Source organism: Lagopus leucura, unplaced genomic scaffold (genome assembly GCF_019238085.1).
Source record: "Lagopus leucura isolate 7727_CA_CO unplaced genomic scaffold, USGS_WTPT01 Super-Scaffold_73, whole genome shotgun sequence".
Taxonomy (NCBI): Eukaryota; Metazoa; Chordata; class Aves; order Galliformes; family Phasianidae; genus Lagopus; species Lagopus leucura.
Genome location: NW_024962252.1, coordinates 33,297,968 through 33,310,511, shown reverse-complemented (window position 1 = coordinate 33,310,511; position 12,544 = coordinate 33,297,968). Strand labels below are relative to the sequence as shown.

The 12,544-nt window shown below is 33.9% G+C and overlaps 1 protein-coding gene across 3 annotated transcripts in view; it reads left to right on the top strand.

Annotated features, from left to right (window-relative positions):
- Nucleotides 1-12,544, top strand: part of ASCC3 (activating signal cointegrator 1 complex subunit 3) — a 258,462-nt gene that overhangs the window by 196,445 nt on the left and 49,473 nt on the right. For all 3 annotated transcript variants that reach the window (XM_042886807.1, XM_042886816.1, XM_042886824.1), the window contains exons 31-34: nt 5,684-5,821; nt 5,923-6,043; nt 9,461-9,593; nt 11,857-11,982. In XM_042886807.1, the coding sequence (XP_042742741.1) occupies nt 5,684-5,821; nt 5,923-6,043; nt 9,461-9,593; nt 11,857-11,982 (518 nt within the window). The remainder of the gene's footprint in view (nt 1-5,683; nt 5,822-5,922; nt 6,044-9,460; nt 9,594-11,856; nt 11,983-12,544) is intronic.

Here is a 12,544-nt window from a genome sequence, read left to right as displayed (position 1 = left end):
TTTTCAGCAGAGTGAAGAAACAGTTGGAGATGCTGCCTTTGCCATTTTTGACTGTTTGCTCTAGTTTCAAGGACTCTTCAGTAGGCATCGCTCTGTAAAGATCTTCCTCAATATTACTTACGAGGCACAGGTGCATCATGACAGCAGTGCGAATAGGCAGTGCATCTCAAAGAGAAGACTGCCCCTCTAAATTGAGTAATTCCTCTTTTCTTTTTATAGTTCATCCATGTCAGTGGGCCAGCAGATGCCAATGAAAAAATAAAACCTTATGTTTACCCTGCTTTTTTGTGTAATCTTGAGATGATTTATAAATCTGCATGAGTTATAAATCTGCAATTACTAACTAAAATTCAGACTTCAAGCTGTCAGCCAAGATTGTCATGTTCAAGCTTGTGACCCATTACTTAACTTGTTAAAAGGGACAACAGCTCAGATTATCTTTTTAAAACAGAGTGCCACCAGTTTGTGATGGTAAGCTTGTATGTGATATATACTGCTCTACATCTGGAGCTGTCTGTAGAGGAACAAGCTCTTCTCTTTCTATTGGTGGTGGTGGTGGTGGTAGATGTTGCAATCTTTGTAGAATTTCTTAGAATTAAGTTTTTAGTTTGTTTATTTTTCTGTAATGTTTTTACTGCTTTTTGTTTTAAATCTAAAACAAAAGTACAAAGTAGTATTTATTGTTTATTGTTTGGGGATAAAATGCAGTTCTTAACAGCAAACAAGCAAAGCATTTTCTGGTTTGCTTGGTTGCTTTTAAATAAATTTATTTCCTGGCCATATATTTGGATTTTTTTCTTCTGATATTTGCACTGCAAGAGAAGAAGTGTACCTACGTTTACAGCTTTAACTTTAACCACAGTGATTTCTGCATTCTGCTCTGAGCATCATTTTACCATCTGCATCTTGTTAATGTTCTTTATGAGACCTCTAGAAATAACCAAAATCCTTTAGCACAAGCATACCTGCTGTAATATTCCATAGCATCCATACCAAGGAATATTCAGCTCCCACTGAACACAAGGGCACTTGACTGAAGGGCGTTCATTGACTCCAAAAGAATGAATCAGGCTCGTACTGATCGCAAGATTTTAGAGATGTGAGTGTATAAACATGTGTGCTAACTGTGTGTGTGTGTGTGTCTACAGTATGTGAATATACGCATAGACATATGCCTCAAAGCAAATTAAATTTTACCATAAAGTTGTTTTGTAGTGCTGAAAAAAATAAATAAATCAAGAACTGTAGGAAAGACAAAAGATGACGTTTTCTTCTCTAACTTTTAAATCAAATAACCTGTTATCTCCACGTTATTGCTCTGAAGAAGTGCTGTGCTATCAGACAGGGACAGAAGTATCTGGTCTGTATTATGAATAGATATATTGCCATCTTTCTAATGAAGAGTTAGTTTTAAAAGTATAGATTTTAATAATATATTTAAATTATTTAAAGCTTTTCTTTAATATTTCTTGAAAAATCTTATCTGAAGCGTTCTGAGCATTTTGTGGTGTGTGGGAAATTCCTGGAGTATGAGAAGTCAGATTTTAATTTTTTAGGATGACATATTTTTCTTATCTTTAAAGATCAGGAAGGTACCAAGAATGATTTCTAAGTGTTACGCTCATTATAGAAGATCAGCTTCCTCCTACAAGATGTTGTTTTTATGACACAAAAGTGTGTCATAAAAAATTAACATTTAGTTATAACAAGGAGATGTTTTTATTTCACTTAACATCTGCAGCAGATGTGAAATATGTAATTATTTTTTTAAAAGACCCCATAACTTTCATGATTCTTTTGTTTGGCACATCTTTCTTCTATTGGGCATTTTAGACAATTGATAAGCATTATTCAGTGGCATATGGTCTGAGTCTGACGTGCTTTGAAAAGAGTACAGAGTACTAATAATGAGGATTCTGTGAAAATGGGAAAACCAGCACAACAGATATGCTTTGAGAAAGTATGGGTTTTTAGCATCTTGAAACAATATATCACACTCAAAGGGACAGAATTGGGCTGCACAATCTGTTAGCTCATTCTTGTCCAATCTGGTCTCCTCCTTTCTTTTGGAGCCAGCATTGTCATCAACTTGCTGAATTATACTCTGACTGGAATGTATTTCAGGCACAGGGTAATGTATCTACTTAAATGGAATCCTATCTTTCTACAAAAGCTTTTTAAGTATAATAAATTTAAAAAATAAAAAAAGTTCTATTAGCTTAAAGTAAATGGTTCAACAGTTTACATATGTGCAAGAACAAAGAAAATGACTACTTACTAGTCTGAGAGAAATCTAGCTTGTTCAGAGATTAGAATATACAAGATCAGAATGAACTATTTTTCTATAATAGATATTTTGCAATACCGTATTTTGCACTAAATGTTTCTTGGTTTTCAAAGATTTTTCGTAAAAAGGTGAAGTCCTAATCAACTCGATGCTAGAGGAGAGCACAGAAGGGGGTTTTTTTGTGTTCATCAGGAGATTTGTGAAAAAGAGCAGAAGCTTCTCCGTGTGGGCCCAATCCTGCCTGTTTTGGAGCCCAGGGAAAATCCCTCCTTGCAATAGCTTCCCTGAATCAGTGTTACAGGTGTTCTGTGTTGTTGGGTTTTTTTGTGTGTTTGTTTCCTTTATGTCAGTAACATGCACTTTTCCTTATTTTAAAAATTCTGTAATTCTTTGACCTTGTTTGAGTTGACGTTGCTTTTTTTTTTTTCTAAAGGAGCAAATGAAGTTGTAACACTGTAGAAACATTTGACTTGTTTTATAGTCAAGATGGTGTGTCTGTTTCTGCTTAATGAAACTATTAATTGCAACAGCATTTCTTAATAATAAAAAAAAAAAAAGATAATATTCTTAAAACTAAATTGACATAAGAGGGAGTTATTTTTTTAAATAAACTGTCATGAGAATTTTAAGCCTTGGATTGTGCCTATGGGTAAAATAGTTGTATTTATTACACTGATTTATGTGAAAGTAAGAGGTCAGCTAAAAACGACTAGGATTCCCTGCTGCTAAAATGACAGGATAGTAGTACATGTGCCAGCTCTCCTGCTAAGGGTTTTTTAGTTTTCTTGTGCTAAATTACACTGCTTTGCAGGTATGACTAACAGCACCACAGGCCACTGCTGTAATACAAGTCAGAGGGAAAAAAAAGCAACCACCGCTGATTGTAAAAGCAAGAAGAACATCTTCGAATAAATTCCCAACTGTGTGAATTTAGGATGTTATATACTTGAAGCTATATGACAAAATGGTTTAGCTCAGGTTCTGTGTTGAAAAAAAAAAAACTAATGCTGTAAAACTGCATGTGCTGCAGGAGCAGTCTAATTGCTCTGGACGAATCCAAATCAGCAAATTGGATCACTGTATTTTCTGGAGAAAAAGGAATTTTATTCATTATTTTCCCAATATCAAATTCTACTCACGTGAATAATGAATGTCATTGGAACTGACTTGTTCCTTTACATTAAAGATGTGATTGTCATAAGGTGATGAATCTTGGTGGGGAGAATAAAAATTTAATTTTCAAATCAATTTAATTTTTAAAAGCAATTCAATATATTTTGTCAATTTTTAAACACATAAATTAAGTAAATTATGAATTAATAATGTCTTTTCCTGATATTTCCTGGTGCTGTTTTCCACTTTTTATCTGACATGCTCATCTCTGAAATGTATACATGAAACTGTGAGTGCTATACTAACACCACTTCATAAGTCTGGGGAGTGTGGGGGGTGGAATTAAGCTTTAAAACATTTGAATATATGGTTACTAATATAGCTGATCAACTACTAGTTACTGCTATAGCTGGTGCTCATAACTGTAGAGAAAAACAGTACACAGGTTCTCGTTTTCTCCAGTTATTTTTTGTCTTAGAAGGAGAAATCTTAAAGATGGGTCATAATTAATGTTCTCTATGCTACAGTCACGGCTACATCCTCACTAGAGAAGTCAAAAGTTTACTGATTTTATCTAGAAAGATAGATTTTATCCTTTAACATATCCTCCTTTCATTCAGTTCTTTTCGTTCTCTTCTGCTTATATACCCTTCTTGTTGTTTCCCTTTCCTAAGCAGACTTATTCCGTCTTCACTTCTCTGTCTATTGCTTTTTCTTCCAGCTTCCTTTCCTTTCAAAGTTTTATAGTCCTTTTTACTCTCTTCTGTGCATCCTTTTCTCTTACACATGCCAGGATGGAGGATAGTGTAAAGAACATCCATACAGCTGCATTACAAAAGAAAATGATGTTTCAGGGCTTTCATTAGTTCAGACTGATTGGACAAAGCCAAGACTTAAATACTATTTTTGTAAATTTTGCGCTGTCACTTCAACACAAGACTTTTTAAACTGCTTTGTAATTTGCTCTTCCCAACATTATTTTTTTTTTTAATGCTCTGTATAGACTCTTACAGTCTCTGGCTTTTTTTTTTTTTTTTTGTAATTTTAAGGGATGCTACATGTTAATTGGGCTTAGGTACAGAAGCAATTGTATTAATAATAGGGTCTGACAATTATGAAACCTAGAAAACGTTCAGAGAAACTTACAGTTCTGAAATTGAGAAGTGCAAGACCTCAAAGTGGAAATTATGCTATAGCACTGCAGTTGCACACCTTTCAAAACTCAGTGTTTCGTGATACTCAGTTGAGGTTAGACATTTTGCTTTTAAAAAGAAGGCTTTAAAGTTTAAAGACTATTTTCCTTAATCCTAGCTATACGTCCTAGGTTAACTATGAAAAATGCTGCCTCTAAGTATGCAATATCACTGTGCCACTGCTGGTGGCACCAGGAAACCACTAATAAGAGATGAAGTTTAAAGGTTCCTGGCTATAACAATATGAAAATCACGTAACATAATAAATGGTCTTCAAAATGCAACAATGGAAAGAGTATTGTGGGGTAAAGTCACTAAAGAAGACAAAGTTACAAAGCTTGTATTTATTACTTGTGAGGTGCTTTTTGCAGAAGTAATCTACAAAAATAGTTGAGTTTATTATGGAACTTATTACATGAAAACTTAGGCAATAAATGTAGAGAGTAGTTAAAAGGTTTCCAGATAGTCATAGACCTGAAAGGGGGGGGGGAAGGAAGGAGGGGGATGAAGCAGAAAAATTAACTTTTTATCTAAACTTTTAAATTTGAAATGAAAACATTTTCTACATGTTGGATTTTGCTACTCTCAAAACATTAACTTGAATTTGCATTTCAGCATGTGAATCAAGAACTCTGTTCATGGATAATAATTGCAGAATTATCAAATTGTAGAAACATGTCTGTCTTTTCATAGGCACGAGAAAAACAAATTTATTTTTCAGGATTGTTGTGTTATTGGTTGCACGGATTTCCTATATTTTTATACCAGAAATTAGACTAACATTAGACTAACACAGAGCAGAATACACAGCATTTGCAGACCATCACAAATTTTTCAGCATTTTGATTTCCTTATCCATTCTGCTTAGTGTATCAATAAAGTCATGTAGCTTTGTGTTTCTCCCACTCTTAATATAGTATTTGATTTTTTAGACTGAAAAAGACTGTTCAAAGAGCAGACCATGTTTTCCTGTGTGTGTAAACAGTTGGGTAAATTATCTTTGCTGTAAAAATAAGATAATAGTAACACTAAAAGTTAAAAATGTCTGAGTGTTCTTTGTTAAAATTTGTAACTATTTGCTCTGTTACAGATGAATGACATTATAGGGACAGTTAGAGATTCAAATTTGAAGCTGACTCTTGCTTTTGGAATAGGCATGCACCATGCCGGTCTGCATGAGAGAGACAGGAAAACTGTGGAAGAATTGTTTGTGAACTGTAAAATTCAGGTATGTTTGTTCTTTGCATCCTGCCGTAATGAGTTTTACATGGATTTTTAAAAGTTGGCTTTTTGTTGCATGTACCTCATTAATCTTTCTTTCTGTTTTAGGTTCTTATTGCCACAAGCACATTAGCTTGGGGTGTAAATTTTCCAGCTCATTTAGTAATTGTTAAAGGAACAGAATACTATGATGGAAAAACAAGGCGCTATGTGGATTATCCCATTACAGGTACTCACATAAATTATGGGAATGCTCATATGCTGAAATGTATTTCAAGTATATACAAATGATCTGAATTATTTAGTAATTAACCAATGAGAATACCTAAATTAGGTAGAGGCTAAAATTTGTGAGGATGGGTTTCTTTGTTTAATGTGAGTTGTAAGAGGACTCTTAAGGTTTTATGTGACAAAAAAAAAAAAGTTTCCATTTTGTAAATCTTTTTTCCTTTTCAAGTACTGCTAATGTGTATCATTCAAAATAGATATCAAGGGACAGTACGGAGTTGTATTTAGTTGTCTAGTAATTTGGATAAAAGGAAGTTTTCTCACAAACAATTCTTCATTTTTGAAACATTTTTCTAGAATAGAAACAGATTTTTAACAATGAACTTACCTGTGGTGCAAAAATTGAGTCTATGTGTATAAGTACATAAAATTTATGTCATTACTTGAGAATATACAGAAACTTTAACTAATATAGTATCTTCAGTAATACGTCAAAAATAATCAACTTAATTAAATGTTTGAATTCCTCATTTGATATAGTCTTCTATTGCTTGCTACCCTCCATTAATTTCCACCTTTTCATAAGCAGCTCTGCAGTGCTTTCAACAAGCTTAGGAAACTGAACACTTGAGGAACTTATTGCAGAGTTCAGACAGGGAGAATATTTGTCTGGATGGTACGAACCTTGAAGAATGAAGACAAGCTAAATTTATTCCAGGTTTCCTGTTCTGTTTTCTCTTTTCATAAGAGAAAGTTTATTATGTGATCCAGCACTGTGCTAGAGATGTATTCACCTAAAGACAATCGAAGTGTTATCTGTAATGTAAATAGAGATCTTGCATCTTTTTAGCCTCTCATCTTTTTAGCAAGAGAAGCTTACTAATGAAAAAAGTTCAAACTGAAAAGAATACACAGGTTACTTCTCTGAATATCCCGTCATGATGTTAATTTAGTGCTTATTGCTCTTCAGGAAACTTGAAATCTATTTCCAGGCTGACTGTCTTGTTCAAATTTCTGTTATGACCTGGGATCTTAGCCATACACACTTGCATTTTGTGACATACTGGCTTATGTAAACTGCGTACAAACAGCCTCTGTAGAGAACTGGTATTTCATACTTCCTGACTGGAAGAACAGTGGCAACTACTGGATGGGGAAAAGTGCTGAGGAAAGAAACCAACGCATATTTTAGACTTCACATTGAATTTGTGGGACTGTAATATAAAATAATAGGTAAAATAATGTTTTCAGAAGAAATTGGAAACTCAGTAAACACTGGAGCCTTACTGTGCTGTTTTAGAAATATTTTGTACAAGTACTCACAAAGGCATTAGGAAAGGTTTGTGCTTTCATTGTTTATTACCTTTTTGATTTGAGATTACTTGCACAGTGGGGTTGTTCAGGTCTTTAGTTTTATATAAGACTTCCTGGGAATTCTAACAGAAGTTAACGTCTACAATTTAGATTTTGTTGTCTGCACTGCAACAGAAAGTGTAGGCTCCTTATTTTATGAAAAAATGTGCTGTGGTTTAGAGCACTTTTAACTTTCTAGAGACTATTCATATATTTGGAAATCCTATGAATTGGTAATACTGTTTTTCAGCAGTACTTAAATGAAAATTTAAAGTTTCTTTTGGAAATATTTCCAAATGTTCACAATACTGTCTTTAGTGCTGCCCTCAAATAAGCCTTCACTGTTCCATCATTAACTTGACTTCTCCCTGCTGAACTTGCCTTTTTGTATTAGGGATGTTTTGACTACAAGGAAGCAGCAGAGTGCAGAATGAATCATTCTGGAGTACTCAGTAATTTCAAAATAAGTAAAAGCTCTTCTTTCGGTGAAGTCAGAGGTTTTGGGGAGGACCTGCTTTTAGTTACCAGACACTTACTCAGCCAGTTGGATAGTATTTGACATTTTGGGAGTTTAGTTCAGTGGTTAAGAGCCAAGTAGCATAGAGTCGGTAGAAAAAAATATAGATTTGGAATAATTATGTGTATATATATTATGTGTATATATGGCAAAAGTCATATCCTGATTCTTTTTTTTTTTTTTTGTAAATCCATTTTCTATGTGGTATTATGCAGAATTTAAATCACCATATTAGAATAACAAGAAGTTTCATCTTCCCCTTTACACACACCTATTCAGAAATATAATTTTCAAACTAGTTGCATTTTATATTTCGTGCTGTTTCTAGATTTACAAAACAAATGAACTGATTTTAAAAAATTAGTGTCCAATGTAGTTTTTGTGTATAACAAGTCAAAGTGTTACTGAAAACTTCTGTTTATCATCATTAGCTATTTCTCCTCATTGTCCATTCCTGTGCCATGCTCTATACTTTCTGGCTTGTCCTTTTTCAACCAAATACGCAGATGACCACTTGGCCAAAAAGGTTACTTTGCTTCTGAGGCCAAATAAATTCTTTTTTAAAATGCCAGGTTCTTCAAATTACATATCCTACAGGTAGGATTCTCTCCCAGAGAATGCACAAAACGTAAGTTCTAACGTAATGATTTAAAATTTACTTTTGATCTAATTCCCATTGTTTCTTCCAACTTAAATGCTGAAGGCACCAGGAAGGGATCAGAGCTCTTCTGAGAGGGACAAAGAAAAACCTATGCTGATGCATTTCTCAGATTGTGAAAGGAAACCAATAAATAATAAGCATACCTACACTGGTGGGCAGTTAGCAAGTTGATTGTGTTTTGTTCAAACTAGTATTTTCTGTGCTTCTAGAAATTACTAACTAACTAGTATTTGCAGGTAAGGTGGCATAATTAAGCTTTACCCTTACCTGCTTTTAAATTTGTATATTGTGATCCAGGGACAACTTATGATGTGAAACCCCCTCTACTCCAATGCTTTTAACAAATATAACTTGTCCTGAATTTTGGGTAGCAGATATCATATCTTTCAACAATTAGAATTTCCCTTTACCATTTTTTTCCTCTAAAACATTAAAAACCAAGAAAATTATATACAGCAGAAAGGCTTGTACTAGGAGCATCTTTTATAGTGAAGGCAAGTACTAGAAATTCAGGAAATTATATGCAGTTGCCATTGTAGGCTTCATGAGTTCTCCTGTCATTTATTTCGTGATATCAGATGAGTGATGTATGTGAAATGCAGGGAGAAAATGGAGGAGTTTATATTAGATGTAGGCCTCGGTACTACAGCAGTGGGTGGTCTTCAAGTACACAAGAAGATAGTGCCAGAAAGAGGTCCATCATAAATGTACATGAACTGGAAAAAAAAAAAAAACTAGCTATGTCAAAACCAATAGAGCATATAAAGCCAAAGAAATAATTAAAAAAAAAAAAAAATCCTTTACTACACATTATATAGAAATAAATACTTTTATTTCTACATTTTATTTAAATACATTTGTTTTATACATTGCTGTTTCTTTGGCAGATGTACTTCAGATGATGGGACGTGCAGGCAGACCACAATTTGATGACCAAGGCAAAGCTGTAATTCTAGTTCATGATATCAAGAAAGACTTCTACAAAAAATTCCTGTATGAACCTTTCCCAGTGGAATCCAGGTGAAGTGCAAGCAATCTGAAAAGCTAATCAAACTGTCAACAGTAATACACGAGAGATACAGAAAAATAAAACATTCTTCTCCTGAGTATCTTCTAAATATCAGAGTCCTAGAGTAAAATCATTAAAAAAAAAAAAAAAAAAAAAAAAGTTATCTATCCTTCTATCCTTTATTCCATGAGACTTGAAGCACTGTTGTACTCTTTAGTTCATTTATAGACAATATTACAGGTGCTTCTCTGCCTCTGGTTGTTGTCTCAAACAATGAACTGTTCTTCAAGGCTGGTGTGCAGGACAACTATTTGTGATCCTCACAATTCTCTCTTAAGTTCTATTACAAATTCCTAATGTGGGGAAAAAAAAAAAATGTGGCTTTCTAGTACTTTTCACCTAGAAAATGTGTACCATTATAGAAATTACACTAAACTTCAACACCTTTCACTTCGCCTATACATGCATGTTTTGTGGAGGAATTCTTAGACTTGTAATTAAGCATGAGCACTAATGAAAACTTTTCTCAGCAATGAGGAATTTGCAGTATTGTTCTCCTGTGGAAGCTTAGTGGCTCAGTATGAACACTAATTGGATGTCCGTCTGATAAGGAAATTTTCAGGAGCTTGAGAGTGCTATCCACCTCAAGAAATGTAGTTAAAATGGATAGGTGCATTTGGAGGTTAATTCTGTGTTGCACAGACTGCCTTTTATAATTTTTTTGCAAAGCATGTGGAGGCGTTTCTTTAGGAAGCCAAGCCATACTTTCTTTTTTTTTTTTTTTTTTTAATTAAAAAAAAAAAAAACGATAAAGATGTAATTCCACTTAGCACAAAAGGCTAGGCATTGAACTTCTTCAAAATAATAGCTAGTTAGAAGAGCAGCGTGATTAAAAAGTTTATGGTATATCCAGACTACATGGCACTAGAATAAACCAGGAAATCTACTCACAAGAAGGTAAGCAATGTTTGTAGATAACAGAATCATATCTTCAGTGTAACAGTCGCATCTTGTTCCTCTTTGGAATACTGTAATTATTCCATACTTCTCACAGGTCATTTTGTGTTTATATATTTATTAATATCAGCGGTTTGATATATTATATCCTTCACTATATGCAAACAATACTTGGTGAACTTTCAGATGAAAGTTCACATGTTAATGGTAATCTCATTAAGTTTTGTGTAGATTGTGATCTGATTGACTCAGAGGGTTGTCCTGCTCTTTTATGATCATCAAAGATTCTTGAAGAGCTTCATAGCTTCAAAAGATGAACTCTGGAGGGGTTTTTTTTGAAGTATTTTAGTTTTGGAATGCTTTCTCATCTTATTCTACCAGAGAACAGATTTATCAGCTCTGTGTAGTACTTCCAATGTTTAAAATTAAATTTCAGATTTTTTTAATTACAGATTTTTTTCTGTAAGAGATTGTCTATGCATTAATTGCAAGACTTGAGTACACAACTTGTATGACAGGCCTTGTGCTCTTACTGGTCATGGGTTTGAAACGCATTCCTAATTATTGTTTACTTTTGGCAATAGGAAAAGAACAGTGAGAAAAGTAAAAGGATTATAATAGAGGAAAAATCAGGCTAATCTTTAAAGATATTTACCATTCTCTGAACTGCAGCCAGGCATGATCTCATTAGATACCAAAGTGAAGATCTTTGTTCCATTTAAGGAAACTAAAATAGTATTTTACTCTGTAAGAATCATTTTAAACTGTATTTGCTCTTGTGTGTTTGAGTTTAGACCCCTCTGGGTAAAACCAGGTTTGTTTGCTTGTTTTCTCCCTGCATTCAGTGAAGATGAGGAAAAATCTGGAATACCAATTTTGATGTAATTTTAATAGCCTCTTAAGTGTCTGCCAGGTATTAGATAAGCTATTGCCACTGTTTCATTTCCTGTTTGTCTTTCTGTATGATTTTCTGTTGGATTAAACCAACACGGTCATATGGTCAACATACAGCATTCAGAAGTTATCACTGAGTAGCTCCATCTGAATGCATTCCATGAATTACTTAAACATGTGCATTCTTGGTCCAATCAAAAAATAATTTGAGCCTCATACCAATATCATGTAAAGAAGATGACTGACCTTGCAATTACATCCCATCTTCCCTTCTTCTCTTCCTCTCTTTCACTGGAAAATAAATATATAATATTTTCAGATTTAAAGTAATAAACCTTTTAATGCACAAGTCTACAAACTATATTTACAACCTGTCTCTGTGATTGTAAAGTTAGCAAAATCCTCTTGTTTCCTGTTACTCAGCTTGTTAGATGTGCTGGCTGACCACTTGAATGCTGAAATTGCTGCTGGAACTATTACTTCTAAGCAGGATGCAATGGATTATATCACTTGGACTTATTTCTTCCGACGACTTATAATGAACCCAACGTGAGTACAAAGTACAAATACAATTTAATCTAAAGGTAGCTTTAGGGTAGAGTTGATCCAAAGGTGATCCTGCTGCTGTTGGAGCCTGGAATAGTTAGCGGCCTCTACTGTAGGAGCATTACTGGCCCACACATGGAATGAAACTTCTGTGCACTTTTTTTTCCTCTAAATATAAATGCATTTTTGGCAGATAACTTATGTTACATTTTAGTAACAACTATAAAATAACATTATTGAGAGGGCTATATCACCATCCCTAAAATAAAACTGCAGGTTATCACATTCTTTTAGATATTATATTTATAGTGTGTTACTTTTTAACATTGATATGTTATGCCCAGTTTTCTATAGAAAATCTACAATGATTGAGTTTTGCTAATAAATGAGAGAATAGCTATCAGCTGTTTGTCTGTGATAAAGTTTACTTTCATTAGGGGTTCCTGGCGAAACCATGTGTGCAATATTTTCTGTGATTGATATCATCCAGCCTAGTTCCAGCTGGTATGCAGATCATTCTGAGCTATTCCAGCAACTAGCCTGCCTTTGCCACAATATTGTTTCG